The sequence below is a fragment of the Schistocerca serialis genome, chromosome 2 (assembly GCF_023864345.2).
Source record: "Schistocerca serialis cubense isolate TAMUIC-IGC-003099 chromosome 2, iqSchSeri2.2, whole genome shotgun sequence".
NCBI lineage: Eukaryota > Metazoa > Arthropoda > Insecta > Orthoptera > Acrididae > Schistocerca > Schistocerca serialis.
Genome location: NC_064639.1, coordinates 126,326,812 through 126,349,267, shown reverse-complemented (window position 1 = coordinate 126,349,267; position 22,456 = coordinate 126,326,812). Strand labels below are relative to the sequence as shown.

Here is a 22,456-nt window from a genome sequence, read left to right as displayed (position 1 = left end):
TAATGTAGAACCTTTTCTCCTCGCGGATCACACTCGCACAGTGATACCTGAACGCTCGAGGTATTATAACGAGTGTACAGACCTCCGATTAGTTAGTCTGCATTTGTGTGTACCAGTCTATAGTTGAGTTTCAGTCTGCGCCTAATAAGATTATCATATTCCTGTACATAGCCATGACGAGAAGATTAACGTACCAAGACCAAAGGAACTTCAGATTGCCAATTGTAAATAACATCCAGATTCAAGTTAAGTAATTTTATATTATTATTTTAATAAATGTGTGTGAAAATTAATCAAGTGCTGTTTAAAGTTGGCCACCGTCAATCTGCTACTCTAAGTGTGCAAGTGGCATTTCTATTGTCTGACCTAACGGCAGAAGATAAACACGCCACGATAAGACCACGAGACATATTGCTGACACTCGCCTACTTCGTTAGAGCGACAAGTCAAATAATCTGATGGTGTGTGTACTGAAGGTCTTACAGTACGCACACCACAATCACCCAGGTTAAGCGCTGTCGGTCTGCCGAGCGCTGTTGGCAAGCGGAGTGCACTCAGTCCTCGTGAGGCAAACTATGGAGCTATTTGATTGAGAAGTAGCGGCTCCGTTGTCGTAAACTGGCATACGGACGGGGGAGCGGTGTTCTGACCACATGCCCCTCCATATCCCCATCCAGTGATGCCTGTGGACAGAGGATGTCACGGCAGCCGGTCGGTACCGTTGAGCCTTCCAAGGCCTGTTCACACGGAGTTTAGTTTTAAGCTCGCCCATATTTTATGTAAGTGGCCAGCCAATAACAATTTCCTGTGACATTCTTGTTGCTATGTTTCCCCTTTCCTTAGGTTTTACATTCTTATGTAGCATTTTCTTTCTTTTCCTGCTTTCTTTGAGTGTGTGCTTTAGTTTTCTTAGGTCTGTCCACATTCGTTCCTTTTAATGTGTGTCAGGGCGCTGATGACCTCGATGTTGAGCGCCCATAAGCCCCAACACACCACCACACCACCATGAATTTGGTGCCCCCTGAAATTGCCGCCGGAGCAGATACGCCGGTTTACCCTGTAAGGTGTCAGGCAAATCCAACACCTTCCATGAAAACCCTGACATGATAAGCAAATCCAGTAGTATGTCACATAGCTCCGAATAAATCGTGACATTAAATTAACCAAAGTAATACGAGTAACGAGTGAGCAAATGGAATGCCACAGACTAACACAAGAATGCCTAAATGCATGTCATACCATCCCACCGTGAGACAGACGCAGTTCCGAGGGGAGAAAAGAGAACAGAAGCCGAGAGCAGAACCGTGTTAAGCTAGAAGGCCCTACGATAAGGGACGGACACCCACGTCGCCAGCTAACCACTAGGACTACCCCCCAGCCCATGTTAAAAGCTAGAGCCCTCCAGAAGAACAGTATAGATCTTACGATAACACTAAAAGGGCCACACCAGCCGCAAGTTTTAGCGTGAGACTTTTTCGCGTCTCTGTTACGTTGCAAACGTTAAAAACATTGTCCCACCACGAAAAGTATAACGTTTCTCATTGGATAGACAGAATTTTTGTAGGCGGAGCTTAAGGTTAACATTGAGACCCTGATTGGTCAGATGAAAACACAGCCAGATAGTTTTTTTTAAACCAACTTCGGTAAATTGTAGTAAGGAGAAGTTAGGAGAGAGTAGCTTACGAGGCGGCGAAGGTGGAGCTGCGCCGCCCGCTGCCCCCCTGAAGCTGCCTAACCAACGACAAGGTAATGAACGCGCGCGATGCCGCATAACAGCGCATAAAGCTTCACTCAGAACTGCAGAAGTCTCATCTGTTACACCCCCATTTTGCGTAATACTAGTGTCGATCGTCAATTAAAGCTCATGGTATTCACATTTGCTACGTAAGTTAAAATCTGAAACGCGATGATTTTTCTGTTATCTAGTTATTGAGAAGCCACATCAGCCACTGTAATTTACGACAAGTTAGATAAGTAATTAAAGATAATTGAGGGCCGCTGTAGACCATTTTAATAGTTTTCTCTTTTGTGAAACTAAATTTAAACCTAGGTTATAGATGTGATATGGCATAGGTCATCCTTCGATCCATTGTAGAACTTGGAAACCCACTCAGGGAATATTCGTTCACATTTTTGTTGAACGCAGTCGGTTTTTATCATCCTGTATTAAAACATTTCCTTTTATCAATAGTGCAATTTATAAACAATGTTTTGTGAGTAGAATAAAATTTCCAATGGTAAACTTAACTGCTTTTTCGACGTTATTTTACCAGCTAACTAAAAATAGGAAAGCCTTGAACCCCTTCCACTAAATTTAGTTAGTATTAAGATTCTTTTACAGGGAGTGCAGTGGAGCTGACGCTGAAATCATTAAGTATTTGGTTATACCATCGCTAGTCTCACTGAACTCTTCTGAACTCTACATGTCATGTGTGGTCTGGCGTCTCCTTACCAGGAACAGGTCCCAGGTTCAAACTAGTCAATTCCCTAAAAAACACGCTCAGAGCGTCGTTGCGCCAAAGTGGTAGGGAGACACGACTTAGAACAAACAGACACCACGCAGAATGATAGGACCACCCCCCCCCCCCCACCCCCAAACCCCTAATATCCGGGCCTAATTATTTCGATATTGTCTGGTATTTTGTAACCATACTTTAAAGGAGTAAGAAAAAGTGCTTCGGGCGGTAACATGCATTTATCCTCAATACATAAGCGTGGCTGTCTTACTGCCAGTTGAATATCGACATTCTTATACAGTTTCATCTCTGACTATAACGTCATATTTTGAAGCATACAATTGCTAAGCAAACTATCAGAACCGATGTCCGCCAAACAGAAACAACTAGTAATGAGAAACGTGCTTCGATTTTGGTTGGTGCAGGAATATTTTTTTTTCCACATTCTGCGCACAAACTGTTTGGAAAATGTGTAGTGGGTTGCCTAATGAGTCATTTGCCAAATGAGTCATCTGCCATTTACCAAATAGGACTGACTGAGTATATCGAAAAAGTACAAAGAAAGGCACCACGTTTTATATTATCGTGAAGTATGGGAGAGAGTGTCACAGAAATGATACAGGATTTGGGATGGACATCATTAAAAGAAAAGCGTTTTTCGGTGCGACGGAATCTTCTCACGAAATTTCAATCACCAACTTTCTCCTCCGAATGCGAAAATATTTAGTTGACACCGACTTACATGGGAAGGAACGATCACAAAGATAAAATAAGGAAAATCGGAGCTCATACGGAAAGACATAGGTGTTCATTCTTCCCGCACGCTATACGAGATTGGAATAATAGACAATTGTGAAGGTGGTTCGATGAACCCTCTGCCAGACACTTAAATGTGATTTGCAGAGTATTCATGTAGATGTAGATGTAGACTGTAGATCGACTTCCATAGCTCAATGGCACGTTTCCCAAGAACGGATTGCGGCTGTCTGCCCCCGTCCTAAGATGGTATATTTGAAAGCAGCCCGATATTATTTCTTCTGGGCAGTTGTTGCTGTTCTACAGACGACTGTTTAGTGTAAAGAAGATACTTGTGCTCAAAGACTGAAAACTGTTTCCTGTTATGGTACCAGTCTGTAAATGAGCGGCACGCTATCACATAATATTCCGTAAAATGACTCGTTCCACATCATTAAGATGCATTGCGGCAAGTGACCCTTGGAACAGACAGCCACGGAACAAGTCAGTGTGATTTTTCTCTTGCCTACCACCCTTTCCCCATTCCGCTGTATTGCGGCCACCTAGGGTAGCTCGCCCCCTCCCCGCTCACCCACCCCCTCACCGATGACACAGTTGATTTCTGCGAAGATGACCGGACAGTGAGAAGTCCCGATTTTGTCTTTCGGTCAGTGGTCGCGTCACACGAGGCCCAGGAGAAAGACAGGCCGTGACACGTAAGTCACAGCACGTGAAACTGCAGGAGTGCCATCAGCTGTCTCTGGTGGCGAGCGAGTAACTATTTCAGACGACTTTAATAAGTCTTGACTGCGCATTTAAATGCATGCAAGTTCTCGACAGCACACGACTAAATTAAGACCTTCAGTCGCTTCCTTTTCGATTAAGTATTGATATCCCTGCACGCAGCCGAGCGTTCCCAAAGTATGGCGAACAAGTCTACTGGTGTGACGTCACAAGTTCGTTGCAGGACCCGCACAGTTCGTTGGCCCCGTGGACCACACCCGTGACCACTGCCCGCTTCATGTATTACAAATTATTATGCATCGGAAAAATCTATTATTTCAGTCTGGCTTCTTCTGATGCGTTAAAAAATTTTGCTTTGTATAATCACAGCTGCTTCACATATCTGCTTAATAACGCTAGTATCTATTATCTGTTTGTAATTTAAGACGTATTAAAGTCAAGATAATTTTGTTCGACCACATCTTTGCAGCATGTCACCATAGTTTATTGTTCAGTTTATTTTCTTCTATGAACAGCTTTTGTAATTCATATGTAGTTCATTAGTCAATGTGCCAGATATTTTACTTTAGTTCATTAATCTTACACCGCGTTTACACTGAAACAATCCATCTTGCTTTGTTCCTGAATCTAACACGAACATTTTTCAACTCCGGAAAAGAAGTTGCTCTGTAGATGCACTAGTTTAAAATCTATCATCCAATAAAATTTCACCGCACTACATAGTTATCTTTGTACCTGATGATGGCGTAACAGCCGAAAACCGGTTTGCGGTATAAGTAATAAATGCTGTATAATATTACACCAGTGGTGTGTGTGTTCTCTAAATTTAACTTAAATGTTAATCCGTTATTCGAAAAGTTAACTTCATTAATTAATGGTTAACGGGTTAACGGTCTCATGCCCAGCTATGGCGGCTGTATACCGTGTAGCAGGGGTGCACAGAGCCCGTAGTACAACAGGCCGCAAACTCCTGACTGTGATTACGTAAAGAGCAGCAAGAGGAGAGAGAAAAAGTTATTTCTTAGACAAATATTCACTTTAATAAACAAATGTAGCTCCAATAATGTATTATCAAAGCGAATGTTTCACAAGAGAAAGTCCTCTCCTTTTAGGGAAGAAGATAAGCTGAATAAAAATAATTGCGAGGAAGATCCTGAGGGCCGGTCGCCATGAGGCTAACTGCCGCCCGCGGTGTCTGCATGCATGCGTGTTTGTATGTATGTGTGTGTGTGTGTGTGTGTGTGTGTGTGTGTGTGAGTGCGCATCACTGCTGTGTATCGTCGAGAGCTACCAACACCTGCGACCTCATTGCTGCGCAACTAGAATTCCAAGTTATTGCACGGTTCTGTAAGGAATCTAATTCATGTAAAAAACAGCTTTAAGCGTCTGATTACTTTACAAACGACCCTGACCACATTGGAAGAAGACGAGTATATTTGGAACGCACATAATATACTTTGCACTACTAGTGATAACTGCTGAAGAAATGGCAGAGGAAAAAAATACAGGACAGAACAATGAGAGAATATGCTTAGCACGACTAGTGATAACTGCTGAAGAAAAGGCGGAGGAAAAAAATACAGGACAGAACAATGAGAGAATAGCATCGTATGGCAGGAGTTGCAGATTGAAAGTATTTATCATAACTTTACAATAACGAAATTTTGTAGAATTTCTTTTTTTACCGGTCGTATGATAGATTCTTGGGGAGAACTGGTCCTTGCTTTGGGCTGCATGGGACCCACGCGCCCCAGGTTGGGCATCCCTGGGTTAGGAAGTTGGTAGGACACCAAGACAGGCCTTCAAAATGAAAGTAGCAGACAAGAGTTTTAGAGAGAGCCCGAGAGACAGGTGGATACCTGGAGTGAAGGAATATGTGATGAAGAGGGGAGAATAATTGGTCGGAGTGGATAGAGAAAAGGAAAAGTGTGTGAGATTTATGTTCTAAATAGACCCAGCCAGGGACTGGAATCTATAGAAGATGATATTTGAAGTGTAGTAGTAGTTCAGCGAGTCTGGTATTTTAAACCAAGCACAACCTGCGTTTAAGAGTCTTGTCGCAACCGCCAGACAAGGAAACAAGTGTTTTAACTAAGAAGGAGACCACATGGTAAACGGACTAAAGTACTTTTTTTATACCTCCCATAAAATCGATGTAGGGAAGATGTGCTGAACTTGGAATACCAAAAACGACTATGCTGACACATATGAAAAACGATCTGGAACTAGAATGGTTTAGGCCTACATTTGTAAATGAGTTGAATGATGAGGACTTGCGGCGAAGACATGAAGCTGGGCCGGCCGTTGTGGCCGTGCAGTTCTAGGCGCTTCAGTCTGGAACCGCGTGACCGCTACGGTCGCAGGTTCGAACCCTGCCTCGGGCATGGATGTGTGTGATGTCCTTAGGTTAGTTAGGTTTAATTAGTTCTAAGTTCTAGGCGACTAATGACCTCAGAAGTTAAGTCGCATAGTGCTCAGAGCCATTTGAACCATTTGAACATGAAGCTGGCCCAAGAGTACTAGATGTGTTTGTAACCCTCCCACGGCGGGTAAAGTTTTCTTCTCAGACGAATTTAAAATGTATCGATCTTGTCGAAATAGGAGTTTTTTTTCTGGAGCAAGGAAAACCAATGTTGTTATAAAGAGTTAAAGAATAACCATCCCCCCTCCACCCACACACGTTGTGATATGGCCTTCAATGTCCAGTAGGCAATCATAGGACCGTATTTCTTTCACGGTCTGTGAATCAGCGTTATTACTTGCAAATGTTGCATGAATGTTTTATTCCAGAGATCCACAGACTGACAGTTGGCTTCAACACATGGAGCTCCTGCCCACTACGCTCTCCGCGTTCGAAAATTCGTGGATGAAGTGTTAGCCCAGAGGTGGATGGGGAGAGGATCAGTGCATCTGCCAGCGCAAATTGAGTGACCTCTTAGGGGTCAGACCTGACGCCATGCGACAATTCCATGTGGGGAATAATGAAGACCGTGTCGCGAAACAACGATACCAGACAACTGACGAATTGAAGTAAGCTGTCAAGGATGCATTGAAGGAAATCACAATGCCTATACTTTGGAAAATTTCACACAAGACATAGTGCCACTTCATTTTGTGGCGCGACAATGGTGGTGCCAATACTGACGTTCTGGATCTCTAAACAGGCTGGAACGTAGAGAATCGACGTTTGGTACACATCTGCTACGACATGTTCACAATAAATAAATACACATCATGCCCAAATAAGAGGGGGGGGGGGGGGGGGGCGGGGCGGCTGTGATAGGAATTTCGTTCCAGGCTGTAGGTTCACGTTTCCAGCGAGCCCTATGGCTCTTCGTTGGAATAACGGCGTAAAATGTAGGTGGCCAAGGTTCGATTTCCGACTGAGGTAAAATCTTAAAGAGAGGTGCATGTTCCATGTCCATTTCCGTTAAGCATCGAACATGTGGAGATGAAAAAAAAAAGTAATGTCTTTTTCAATTCGAAGTGTCTATAAGAAAGATCTTTTAAAAGTGTGGAAACTAGAAATCTTTATTTGCAATGTAAATTGAAATTTTGTTTGTGATATGAAGTTATAAATAAGAAAGGCATGCATTTCTCTTAAAAATGATAATTACATACGTGCTAATTTTCATATATCTGATGAATATCATTTTTAAATGACGTAGGTATTCGAATCGCAGGGAAGAAAAGCAATGACCGAAACTAGATTAGAAACCGCGATTACCTGTCACACGCACTACTGACTTCTCTTCATGTTTACGTATTTTACGCTTCACGAAAATGCTAACACAACGTGCAGCTGTATTTAAAAGCTTGCGTCGGCGAAGAATCGCACCCAGTATCTGCACAAGAAAGATGGGCATTCTATTACAGAGCCAAGTTCCCTTTCGAGGAAAATCGACCTTGCTTGACGATAGTATTGACGGTCGGAAAACTTCAGAGTCGATTCTTTCAGGAATATCTGAGAGTCGCCTAGTCCTGCTTTGGTTAATTGATACAGTGTATTCGTAAAGTCTCTCCACAGGACGCGTAAGGTTTTCAGCACATTCATATCACTGTATAAGCTACTATCCAGGATTCACTGATAGTGGCAGCAGCTATGTTGAGAGAAGGGATTCAACATGATTACAATAAAATTAATTAATTAATTAATTACAGTTAAATACACTGTTCTCACAAATATCACAATCAGTGCTGAAAATGTTTTCCTCTTTCTTGAAGGCACATTTCAGCACATTTACATTTATTTGCGAACACCTTTACCAATGTTTCACATGTAATCGCATGCAGATAATCAATTACACAGCTCTACAAAATAAATTTTTTTTTCGTTGCCAGGGAAGATTGAACGAAAATGGGATATTGTTATGATACTCATTCCGAGTATATTTGTACTTTTTCCAAATTGGCTCTGGTTTTTGAGATATAGGTTATTTGTGGAAATGAGAGTTTCATGTGGATAATATCGACTGCAGGGTCCATATATGGTGTAATGTATTTGCTACCTGTTTTTTAATTAGTGATATTTTACTGTCTTTATTGAACAATTGTGCTCAGGGAGTGCATCTGTGTGGTTGAGGATTACATCATGCAAACATCACACTGTCAGCATGTGTTCAGTCCTGTTGTGCGGTGCATGTGTTGAAGATATTGAGGGTTGTGCAGATTTGAATTCGGCGGTACTCGACATTCATTTGTTGGCCGAGGTAATCCCCGCAACAGCCGACAGGTAGCGTTCAGTGTAAACAAGAAAAATGGCGATGGTCGAAAGTCACACACATGTGCAGTGCAGCTTCAAGGAGATAGAACCTTTTCATCATGACATAGCAAATAAGAGGTGAGTATTCATTTCACACAAAACAATTAATGATGTTTGTTGGATGTGATTGACATGCAAATACAAGAAAGTTCTGCATAATATGTAGTATTTGTGCAATTTTGTTTTAGGAAAACATGAGTTCTTCACGCCGTCTTTGCGTGAACCATCCAGATGAGTTCTGCTACATTTGTGGTGAATACGTTCTTCAAAAGAACAGGAAGAATATCACTCCTTTGTGAAGGAAGCGTATCTGGCATATTTCGGAATTAAACTTGGAGATCAAGACAAGGCGTGGGCACCCCATAAAGTTTGTGAATGCTGTGTGGAGTGCTTACGGCAGTGGACAAAACGAAAAAGGAAAAGCTTAAACTTCGGAGTGTCTATGGTATGGCGAGAGCAGAAGAACCATACAGATGATTGCTATTTTTGCATTGTTAATGTGAAAGGTTTTAATAGGTTCAAAAAACGAAAGTGGGAATATCCCGATTTGGAGTCAGCAAGAAGACCGGTGGTGCACAGCAACGATGTTCCTGTACCAACCTTCACAACATTACCCACGCTAACATCATCAGATGACGATGTGCACGGCGAGGAATGTACAAGTAGTGGTTCGGAATACGAAGGACGTGAGACACAACCCCAGCAGTTCGACCAGAAGGAGCTCAGTGACTTGATACGAGAACTCAATCTTTCAAAGCAAGCATCAGAACTCTTAGCATCCAGGCTTAAGGAAAAGAACTGTCTTCATCCAAGTGTTAATATAACAGCTTACCGGACGAGAGAAGAAAACCTTCTTCCATACTTCAACCAAGAAGAGGTTATAGTGTATTGCAGCAATATACCTGGACTTTTACTTGAATTGGGGCTGCCGGAATATAGACCAGAGGACTGGCGTCTCTTCATAGACAGTTCCACTAGAAGTTTAAAATGTGTTCTCCTACACAATGGCAATCGTTACGCATCTATTCCAATTGCCCACTCAACAAAACTTTGTGAAGCATATGCTAACATCAAGATGGTTCTGTAGAAAATTCAGTATATGCAGCACCAGTGGTTGATTTGTGTTGATTTGAAAATGGTGAACTTCTTGCTTGGACAACAAAGTGGAAACACAAAGCACTCATGTTTTATCTGCATGTGGGATAGTAGGGCAAAGCACGAACATTGGAAGCAGAAAACATGGCCTCCAAGGGAACATATAGCTGTTGGTGAAGCAAACATCATTAATGAACCTCTGGTTAGTAGGGACAAGATTATTCTTCCACCATTACATATTAAGTTAGGACTAATGAAGCAATTCACCAAAGCTTTAGACAGAAATGGTAATTGCTTCACATACATCTGCAATACGTTCCCTGCACTCAGTAGTGAAAAACTTAAGGCAGGAATATTTGATGGTCCTCAAATTCGCAGGCTCATCAACGATACCAATTTTACAAGTGTCATGACTGTCACTGAAGCATCGGCCTGGAACAGTTTTGTCGCTGTTGTAAAATGTTTTTTGGGCAATCATAAAGCTCCCAATTACGAGGAACTGGTCAAAAACATGCTCACTAACTTTCAAAACTTAGGAGCTAACATGAGCATAAAATTGCACTTCCTTCACAGCCACTTGGATCGATTTCCTCGTAATCTAGGTGATTTCAGTGAGGAACAAGGAGAGCGGTTCCATCAAGATGTGAAAGGAATAGAGGAAAGATATAAAGGAAGATGGGACAGGCATATGATGGCAGATTATTGCTGGAATCTGCAACGTGACTGTTCTGAAGAGACCTATAAAAGGAAAGCGTGCAAGAAGCGGTTCGTCATGGACGGAAAATGATATACTTATAGAGAAACTTTTCAATTATGTTTTATACGTGGACAAATGCCTATCAGGTTTTCATAGAAGCTATTTATAAAGATTATTTTCTTTTTTCATTGTAGTTTGTAGCGCTCGAGTTCAGTATTAGCAATTTTTTCTAATTTTTTGAATAAATCATGCATTATCTCAAAAACTAGAGCCAAACTGCATAAATGGTTGCTATATTCGTCCTCAGCGCCACTAACCCATCTTAAAGCCACTCAAATATCCTTGGCAAGAAAATGAGTGTTGACCAGTGTTATCGGTGTCTCCAGTTCCTATATTGTCTTTTAGTCACACCCTGAAGCGAATAGTCGAGCGGAGACAGATCAGGTGAGTGTGGGGGTCAAAGACCTTTCATAGTTACTCTGTCTCCAAAGATTTCATCTAACAGTCGTAGGGAATGGTGTGCTATATGAGGAGATTTTCATTCAGCAGAGCAATAAATGGATAAATTTTATGGGAACAATAGATATCGGAAGTGACCGTAGTATCGGAAAAGATTGGTCCTCTAATTCGCTATCGCATTATGGCAACCCACACTTCGATATTCTTTGCGCACAATCGCGTTTCTCTTAACGTACGTGGATTTTTTTTATGACAAATTTCGTGAATTTTGGACGTATGGCCTGTCATCGAAGAAGTATTATGATAATCTCTCCATTGGCAAAAGATTCCGGAATAGTCCCCCATTCTGATCTCCGGGAGGGGACTGCCAAGGGGGAGGTTACCATGAGAAAAAGATCTGATAATCAACGGAAGGATAAAGTTCTACGAGTGGGGGCGTGGAATGTCAGAACCTAGAACGTGGTAGGGAAACTAGAAAATCTGAAAATGGAAGTGCGCAGGCTCAACTAGATAATGTAGGAGTCAATGAAGTGAAGTGGAAAGAAACCAAGGATTTCTAGTCAGATGAGTACAGGGCAATATCAATAGCAGCAGAAAATGGTGTGACAGGAGTAGGATTCGTTATGAATATGAAGGTAAGGCGGAGAGTGTGTTTCTGTGAACAGTTCAGTGAAAGGGTTGTTCTTATCAGAATCGACAGCAAACCGACAACGATAGTTCATGTATGCCTGCCGACGTCGCAAGCTGAAGATAAAGGGATAGAGAAAGTGTACGAGGATATTGAAAGGGTAATACAGTACGTAAAGGGGGATGAAAATCTAATAGTCATGGGGGACTGGAATGCAGTTGTAGGGGAAGGAGTAGAAGAAAAGGTTACAGGAGAATATGGGCTTGGGACAAGGAATGAGAGAAGGGAAAGACTAATTGAGTTCTGTAACAAGTTTCAGCTAGTAATAGCGAATGCCCTGTTCAAGAATCACAAAAGGAGGAGGTATACTTGGAAAAGGCCGGGTGATACGGGAAGATTTCAGTTACATTACACCATGTTCAGACAGAGATTCCGAAATCAGATACTGGATTGTAGGGCTTACCCAGGAGCAGATATAGACTCAGGTTACAGTATAGTAGTGATAAAGAGCAGGCTAAAGTTTAAGACATTAGTCAGGAAGAATCAATACGCAAAGAAGAGGGGTACGGAAGTAGTAAGAATGAAGAGGTACGCTTGAAGTTCTCCAAGGCTATAGATACAGCAATAAGAAATAGCTCCATAGGCAGTACAGATGTAGAGGAATGGACATCTCTAAAAAGGGCCATCACAGAAGTTGGGAAGGCTAACATAAGTACAAAGAAGGTAGTGGCGAAGAAACGATGGACAACAGACGAAATACTTCAATTGATTCATGAAAAAAGGAAGTACAAAAATGTTCCGGGAAACTCAGAAATACAGAAATTCAAGTCGCTGAGGAATGAAATAAATAGGAAATGCAGACGAAATGGCTCCAGGAAAAATGTGAAGACATCGAAAAAGAAATGATTGTCGGAAGGACAGACTCAGCATACAGGAAAGTCAAAGCAACATTCGGTTTTGAACCAAGGGTAGTAACATTAAGAATGCAACCGGAATTCCACTGTCAAATGCAGAGGAGAGAGCGGATGGGTGGAAAGAATACACTGAAAGCCTTTTTGACGGGGAAGATTTGTCTGATGTGATAGATTTAGAAGAGGTAGGGAACCCAGAATTAGAATCAGAATTTAAAAGAGCTTTTGAGGACTTAAAGTCACATAAGGCAGAAGGGATAGATTGCATTCCATCAGAATTTCTAAAATCATTGGGAGAAATGTCAACAAAACGACTATTCACGTTGGTGTGTAGAATGTATGAGTCTGGCGACATGCCATTTGACTTTCGGAAAAGCATCATCCACACAATTCCAAAGAGGGCAAGAGCTGACAAGTGCGAGAATTATCGCACAATCAGCTCAACAGTTCATGCATCCAAGTTGTTTAGAAGAGTAATATACAGAAGAATGGAAAAGAAAATTGTGGATGTTCTAGATGACGATCAGTTTGACCTTACGAAAGGTGAAGGCATGAGAGAGGCAATTCTGACGTTGCGGTTAATAATGGAAGCAAGACTAAAGTATAATCAAGACTTAATCATCTTGTGGTGCAGTTCTTCTTGTTGTCTCCGTGCTTGCTAAGAAAATGGGATGAGAATTTCGCCTTATGCAAGACACTTTTTTTCTTTTGTTTCACCCATACATGTTTCAGCACTTTTGTGCTATCGTCAGTGGGTTATATTTTTTTGTTTTTGTTTTTAAATTTTTAACTGTAAATTTGTTGTTAACATATTAAGATTTGTGTTGTTTGCAACATTACGTAGAAGTTGCATTTATAACTTAATTGGCGAAACGTGGGTGTAAGCATTAGTTAACATACCTTACATGATGTTATTGTCCATTTATTTTGAAGAACAGCTACCAAAAGAAATGGACAATAACATCATTTATGGTATGTTCACTAATGCTTACACCCACGTTTCGCCAATTAAGTTATAAATGCAAACAACACAAACGTTAATATATTAACAACAAATTTACAGTTAAAAATAAAAAAATAGAACCCACTGACGATAGCACAAAAGTGCTGAAACATGTATGGGTGAAACAAAAGAAAAAAGGTGTCTCGCATAAGGCGGAACTTCTCATCCCATTTTAAAATCAAGCCACTTTCATAGGATTTGTCGACTTGGAAAAAGCATTCGACAAGTAAAATGGTGCAAGATGTTCGAAATTCTGAGAAAAGTAGGGGTAAGCTATAGGGAGAGACGGGTCATATAGAATATGTACAACGTCCAAGAGGGAGTAATAAGAGTGGACGACCAAGAACGAAGTGCTAGTATTGAAAAGGGTGTGAGACAAAGATGTAGCCTTTCACCCCTGCTGTTCAATCTGTACATCGAGGAAGCAATGATGGCAATAAAAGAAAGGTTCAGGAGTGGAATTGAAATTCAAGGTTAAGGGATATAAAATGATGCGATTCGCTGATGACATTACTGTCTTACGTGAAAGTGAAGAAGAATTACATGATCTGGTGAACGGAATGAACAGTGTAATGAGTACAGAGTATGGACTGAGAGTAAACCGAAGAAAGACGAAGGTAATGAGAAGTAGCAAAAATGAGAACAGCGAAAAAATTAAGATGAGGATTGATGGTCACGAAGTTGATGAAGTTAAGTAATTGTGCTACGTAGGCAGTAGAATAACCAATGACGGACAGAGCAAGGAGGACATTAAAAGCAGACTAGCTACAACAAGAAAGGCATTCCTGGCAAAGAGAAGTCTACTAATATCAAATATCGGCCTTAATTTGAGGAAGAAATTTCTGAGAATGTACATCTGGAGTACAGCATTGTATGGTAGTAAAAGATGGATTGTGCGAAAACCGGAACATAAGAGAATTGAGTCTACTAACATCAAATATCGGCCTTAATTTGAGGAAGAAATTTCTGTGAATGTACATATGGAGTACAGCATTGTATGGTAGTAAAAGATGGATTGTGCGAAAACCGGAACATAAGAGAATTGAGTCTACTAACATCAAATATCGGCCTTAATTTGAGGAAGAAACTTCTGAGAATGTACATCTGGAGTACAGCATTGTATGGTAGTGAAAGATGGATTGTGGGAAAACCGGAACATAAGAGAATTGATGCGTTTGAGATGTGGTGCTACAGACGAATGTTGAAAATTAGATGGACTGATAAGGTAAGGAATTAGGAGGTTCTGTGCAGAATCGGAGAGGAAAGGAATATGTGGAAAATGCTGAGAAGGAGATGGGACAGGATGATAGGACATATGTCAAAACATGAGGGAATGAGTTCCATGGTACTGGAGGGAGCTGTAGAAGGCAAAAACTATAGAGGAAGTCAGAGATTGGAATACGTCCAGCAAATAATTGAGGACGTAGGTTGCAAATGCTAGTGTGAGATGAAGAGGTTAGCACAGGAAAGGAATTGATGGAGGACCGCATAAAACCAGTCAGATGATATATGATAAAAAAAAAAAAAAAGAAATGCACCCCGATATGTGAGACAAAGCCTCATCAGGCAAAAAGTTTCGAACTAAAACGGGGTTCATGACGGTTAACAGATAAATGATACGATTCACAATATGCTATTCCTCCTCCATGGTCCATATAACATAACTGTTGTAGAGCAGTAATTTTATACAGATACATCCCCGTCTCTTTGGTTACGGCGTTTTGTGCTGCCATAGGAGAGGTTACAGCCTATTGCGACAATTACTTCACGGATTTGTTAGACTCCGCAACATGATGTCAGAAATGTCGTCAATCTTCCATTCTGTTAAAATTTTGGGACTACTAGTTCGTGGTGCATCATGAACTGATCCTGTTGTCGGGAATTTGCGAATTAAATCACTCACATTGTCACGATGTGGACACTTCGAAGGAGGAAAACGCAATCTAATTTGCGGCCTCACATGCTCCATAAAGTTTTCTCCTGCACGGAAAACCGCTTCCACTAAAACACTGTCTCGGCAACAGTAAGCATTCAGACCACACTCACATAACACAAGAATTAGACAATAACAAAACTAACAGCCTCAAACATATACACAACAATACCACTCCCACCCTATCGTTGCAGGTCCACGGGACACATGCTGGCAAGACTTGAACGTGCTGCCCAGTTTATGTGCATCACAAGGCGAGACACACAAGACTTGCCGATGTGGAAAGACTTTCAGTTCTCAAATTCCATAAAATAAAACATCTGATTGGCATATGGTCTCCTTGTAACACTGTATCTAGAAATATAAGTTAGGACACATGGTGTGTGTATGTGTACCTTGATCTTTTCAACCCTCCTTGCCATTCCCACGACGGTGAGTCCTTCTTTCAGCAGGGCCTGCGCGATAGCGGCGCCGATGCCCGCACTGGCGCCAGTAACCAATGCGACACGTCCCTTGTACTTCTCGATACCCATGGCTATGTGGACACAGCGGTTAGATAGTCAGTATCTCAGGCACAACTAACAGAGTGACTACGACCACACTGTCTTATATATGCGCACATGCACATGATAAGCTATCAGCAAAATTAGCTGCACTGTCGCGACATAACACTTTACATAATTGCTGATATGTTATCGTCTTCATAAACAACTGCAGCAGAAAAACCCAGTATTTTTAGCGGTGTTCATCCTGGATAAGATATGGAGAAGAGACAAACTTGTGATTACGTAGGCTTTCCCGGCGTAATAAGTCATGAAAGTCTCTTCGGGTTTGCTGCCGACTCTTAAAATCAACTTGACTCGATATTTCGGCGATCCAACTGGTCGCCATCTTCAGGAAAATGCTGCTTCTGCTGATGAGTCCCGCTGAGAACTGACGCCGAGTTGCAAATCGACGTTCTATATAGGCCACCGTTCAGTACACGGCGCATGCGTCGCCAATCACGGTTTCTGCCTTCCAAAACAGGGAGGTGGCGCCGCCCTTAGTGAAACACTGCTGGCAACGATATATCGCAATCAAGGCCGCACCGAAGACCGTTCAGTTTTGATGTGAGATAATACAGGATTCCACGTTTTGCTAAGAGGAAATCCATTGTCTCTGTTGATTAAATAATCAGCCAACCGAATTTCAATCGCCTCTTTATAGACACTGTTCCAAAAACCGAAAATGTTGGCAACCACAACAGTTTCCTCAAATTTCATTTTGTGTCCCTCATTTAGGCAGCGTCTCTTCTACCGCCGATTTTTCCGGCTGTCGTAGCCTCGTATGAAGGCGGTGTTCCACACACCTGTCATGCACTGTGTGAATAGAACGGCCAACGTAAGCTTTCCCACATTGACACGAAATTTTGTACACACCGGGTTTCCTAAGTCCCAAATCATCCTTCACAGAGCTGAGCAGCACCTTAATCTTAGAAGGTGGATGGAACACACTCTTAATGTTAAAATTCCTTAAAATTCGTCCAATCTTAGACGATAAGCCTCCAGGATAAGGAAGAAAGGCTACAGATCTATGTTCCTCTTCGTACACCTCCGGAGATGGTCCAAACTCCACAGCCCGACGAATCTGCTTCTCGGTATATCCACTTTCCTTAAAAACAGTCATCAAATGCTCAAGTTCTTGGGTTAAGCTGTCTGCTTACTCGAGGCTGGCGTACACACACACATTCAAGACACGATGGCTACAAGAGCATTTAGTTCGTAAGAGGCGGACTGCACGCCTAGAGGCCAGTCCCTTCAGAGGACAATTCAGCCTATCTACATCGGACGGCCACCGCCCGTGGAGTGGACAGCTTTTGCCCGAGTGAGAGGGGAGGACGACCCCGTGTTCGGCTTAAAAGAGAAATTCCGCTACACTGTGTGGGAGCGCCCAGCCTACGCATTCTTTACAAACATAGCACGCAGTTTTAGAGGTTTTCACGGGGAGACAGCAAACGCCAATGGCCGATGCTACAGATTTCCAGGTTGGTCGCCTTAAACGAAACGTCATTCTCCCGTTTTAGAAGGGCAATGCTGATTTGCAGACGATATCCCTGACGCCTTGAGCTGTAGGAGTAATGGAAGAGACCGAAAGATATACCCCTTCACGTCTGGTGTGGAGAGGGGCCGTTCCTTTGTCGCTCTTGGAGCGGGAACACGTAACGAGAGCGTGTGCGCTTGTACGTATACTCAAAGAGCGAGGAACAAGTCTCTCCTCAGTACTTCACTGGGAGAGCACCTCTGTCGAGAGCGAATCAGAGTGCGACTCTATATCGAGTCCTTGCGATTAAGCATTGTTCACTATGTTGGTCTCCACACTTATTGTGCGGTGTGAACGGACGTAGTTGTAGTTAAACGCCTGCGAGCGAATTTTTGAGTGGCATTGCGGTGGACTGGTTATCTGACCACTGTACCACGTCAATAGTTAGACTAGGGACGAATAGGAGTACTTGACTTCATCAAGGCGTAGGGAGAGTTTGATTGGCGAAGGTCAAACCAGATAGAACGAGAGTTATCTTATCTGTCAGCAGGAAGCGGCGCAGACAGCAGTCATCGCAGCTTACGGTATTGTGCACTACAGCTCTTGCAAGCCCCATATTTCCTCCACTGCAATACACTTCACTGCATTTCATACACGACAGCCTCGACCATACCTAGCAACATTCTAACGGATAATTATTCAGGTTGAATAGGCGTGGCTCTCAGCCATTCTGTCAAGTCAATAACAATCTTAAACTTTGTATAGAAATTTCATTAGCGAATCCTATCTTTAAGAGGTAACTTCACATTCCGAAAAGCACCCAGAAATAACTTGTTCTGTTCATAACTAAAAGTGCCATTGTGATTTCTCAGAATAAATAATAATTTTCGTTAGTTTCATGTTTTTCTTACACTAACTAACACTACTCCAGTACCCAAGTATCCCATTAGGTACGTAAGAAATTTTGTGAATTTTTGTGTCATTTCCTTACAGCGGACGACTCCAGAAGATATTTATTGCTGAAAGTTTTTCAGGCATTTCTCTTTAGAACGTTAGGAGCGTCTGTCTGACTTCTGTAGTAATGTGGAGGAGGAAATTACATCTTGCAGGAGCCGCAGGGTAAAGGGTACATCTCAGATTAATCTGTTGCGCAGAATAACAGAATAGCACCCACACGCTCACAATGTGACCGAAAATAATCAGACCGAGAGCAGTCGCGCATTGTAGGGAGAGTCTCAGGTCCCTCTTCCCTATTGGACATTCTGGGCACGAGTCCAGGACCCCGAGATCGACAGGCGCCTCCTCAGTTCCTCCCAGATCCCCAAATGGTAACCGACATTTATTACTGAAAAAACAAATTTATTTCGAAAAAAATCGAAGCATGATGACTGGCTAGAATGCCCACTTGCTTATTAGTTTGGCGCAGTTCACAGTTCTGCACGGGGCCAACAGTGACGTAAAATTAAACGTGACCGGCCGACTTAAATAAACCGACCCGACGATCGGAAATTCCCCTGTACCTGTCTGCGGTGTTGTGACGTTTGTTTTGTTTGTATAAGTTCAAATGGTTCCATTGGCTCTGAGCACTACGGGACTTAACATGTGTGGTCATCAGTCGCCTAGAACTTAGAACTACGTAAACCTAACTAACCTAAGGACATCACACACATCCATGCTCGAGGCAGGATTCGAACCTGCGACCGTAGCAGTCGCGCGGTTCCGGACTGAGCGCCTAGAACCGCGAGACCACCGCGGCCGGCGGTTCTATTAGTATGTGACAATAAATGCACGCTTATAACAGTAAGTAGTAGCAGTAGTGGTAGCGTTTGCATCAGAAGATGCAAAAAATGCATCTGGATGGGTTACATATATTGCCAAAGAACATCCACATAGGATTTAAAAGACTGTGGAGATGTAAAGTCCAAATCAAGATTACTTATGAAGTAATCTGTACACTCCTGCTGCTGGTGAGTATTGAATTCAATCAGTTAATTACAGTATTACTTAACATAAAAAAATGAGAACCATGCATGCTTGTAAATGAAATACAGAGAGAGACAGTAGAAGTGATAAACGAAGTCTTCACTTTTACGTAAGCGCAGATTCACAAAGGTGAAATTTCTCGAGAAAGTAATACTCCCATCCTCACTTCTGCACTCTGCTTGAAATATACCACAAAATGTTTCAATTATAGTACGTTTAAAATTAGTTGCGACTTTTGGCGTTTGGTTGGATGGGGACATGACGCCGCGGCCCTGGTAACACCAATGGCGAGCTGGCTTTCCCTACCACGCCACCAGCGTTTCGTCTGGTAAAGCGCCCCCGTTGCCACTACGTGGATACACAGTACCACGTGGTGTCACGCAATAGATACATCAGTGATCGCCATCTTCCGTTGTGAAGTCGTATTTTCTGGGGTTGAAGTGTTCTTTAGCCGGCAGGTATTGTGAACAAGTGTTTTGTGCTGGCATTGCATTCGTATCAACAGTGCAATACATCTGAATAGAAGATTTGCAATAAAAGTGTCGTCCAAGACACAGACACCGGTTGAGAAGATAACGTTCTGCTGCAAAACATTCGCCAGAATTTGGCAATATTAAAGGCAAAACGCCATAGCACTCTGTTGTGATGCATGTAACTCCAACAACGCAGTGAAAGAAAGCGGATATTTTGCTCTGGGTACAAAGAAATCTTCCGTGAGATAAAGTTCAACCTAGTATGTATTAGGCGAAGTTAATGGAACTTGTACCGCTGTAGAAGCCAAGACATCATGCTACCAGGTCGGCGAACTGGCTAACGGTAAAGGGATTACTTTTATCAGGCTTCCTCCGTTTCATGTTCGTTTGAATCCGACAGAGTATATGGGCCTAGGTGAAAAGTAATGTGACAAAAAAAAGTTTACGCTTACTTATTTTATTTTATTGCGAGTTCCGTTGATCCTGATAGCAATAGAGTAGCTTGAAATGCTGACAAAAGAAGCCAGTGCATATGTTACACGACAGCACTGGTCTTGAGTTGTCAGACATACCAAGAAGGTAGTTTAGGAGACATTGATTTGCCAAGGATTCTGATGAGTTCTGAGGAATACTTTATTTCTCTTGTTGACAAGTTTGTTAAAATCTGCTGCTTCTACCAAAACACAGCAGGGTTTACAAATATGCGTCACAAGGACATTCTAATGCAGTTGAAACTGCTACAGAACCCTGAAAGAGTGTGTTATTAAACTAATAACTGAGGGCAAGACAGGTCAATAGTTTCTGAAAAAGCCCCTTCGAGGCAAAAAAATAAACGTGTAACTTCTTGATTTATATTGTTACGAAACCCACAGCTGTTCTTGTCACCAGCTATCGATGGTTCTTAATAATAACATTATTTCATTGAAAAAAGTTTATAGTCACTTGAATATCGCGGTAGATATGGAAGTTTCGCACATTAATCGTGCGAAAAAACACTCTTGTCTTTGTGCGCTATCATTTGCCAGAATCTTATTTGGATATCTCAAATCATTTATGAGATATGAGGAATTTATGAATATTTCATTCTAATTTTTTCACTGACGGAAGAGTTCGTGATGGCGGGCTTTACATTTTCTCGATACTGGAAACAGACAGCGATATCCTTCCAAGTTTAAAGAATAATTCAATATATTACTACATTTAATACGCAGTAACATGTAACCTAACATGCACCAAACATAAACGCACAGCGATACCTATTTTTCACCTCAAACTAAGAGTGTCTTGCAGCATTTTACCTAGTACGGAAATATCGCAACTACTATGACCATTAACGAAATGATAGGCGGTTCATCGTGAAGCTGACGAATTAAACTATGAAATGTGTGAGATTGCGAGTTTTGTACCGGATAGTGTCTTTTAAATCTTTTGAGAAATCTCGCAGATCGGCCGGCTTTGTCGGCGGTCGAGCGAGCCTGACAGGTTCCGCATTGTACTTGTAGGCGCGTCCGCCACCGGTAGCTGAGTGGTCAGCGCGACAGAATGTCAGTCCTAAGGACCCGGGTTCGATTTCCGGCTGGGTCGGAGATTTTCTCAGCTGAGGGACTGGGTGTTGTGTTGTGCTAATTGTGGTGTCACCGCCAGACACCACACTTGCTAGGTGGTAGCTTAAATCGGCCGCGGTCCATTTAGTACATGTCGGACCCGCGTGTCGCCACTGTGTGATCGCGGACCTAGCGCCACCACAAGGCAGGTCTCGAGATACGATAGAGCACTCGCCCAGTTGTACGGACGACATTGCTAGCGACAATACGGACAAAGCCTTCCTCTCATTTGCCGAGAGACAGTTAGAATAGCCTTCTGCTAAGTCCAAGGCTACGACCTAGCAAGGCGCCAATTGTAACAGTGCATGTATCTTACGAGTCGCATTTGTATAGTCAAGAGAGATGTATCACAAGGAGTAAATAAAGTTAAGTATATTCCAAAGCTACTTATTTTCTTGATAGCGGTCATAACGTATCTTGTTCCAGACTTGACGCCAGTCGGCGTGTGTGTACGCGTGCCTTTCTTTCGGCTACTTCAGTGTGGCGTAACAGTCTTGTTACGTCACAACACTAATCATCATCGTTTCATCCCCATCGACGTGCAAGTCGCCGAAGTGGCTTCAAATCGAAAGACTTGCACCCAGTGAACGGTGTACCCGTCACACGACATTTACATTTACTTGCTGGCGCGACCAGCACACGCTGGCAACTACGCTTCCATGTAAGGCTGCAGGCTTTCGTGGCCGTTATCACTAAAGTTAAAATCTTCTGCGGTGTTAGGCCGTGTCATATTTCCTCTAAAATAATCGACGTTGCGACCCCTCTGCTGGAATCTTCTTCAGGATCTTCCGGTGTCCACTATTGCTAGAACACTGTGTTCTAGCAATAGTGGACACTGGAGGATCTGTGTTCTAGCAATCGTGGACACTGGAAGATCGGTGTTATAGCAATAGTGGACATTGGAAGATCTGTGTTCTAGCAATAGTCAACATCGGAAGATCCTGAAGAAGATCC

At 42.4% G+C, this 22,456-nt stretch overlaps 1 protein-coding gene across 1 annotated transcript in view; it reads right to left on the bottom strand.

Annotated features, from left to right (window-relative positions):
* Window positions 1–16,009, bottom strand: part of LOC126456815 (dehydrogenase/reductase SDR family member 11-like) — a 73,680-nt gene extending 57,671 nt beyond the window's left edge. Inside the window, exon 1 of the mRNA XM_050092608.1 lies at window positions 15,819–16,009. Coding sequence (XP_049948565.1) covers window positions 15,819–15,956 — 138 coding nt within the window. The 5' untranslated portion in view covers window positions 15,957–16,009. The remainder of the gene's footprint in view (window positions 1–15,818) is intronic.
* Between the last annotated feature and the right edge of the window lie 6,447 nt (window positions 16,010–22,456).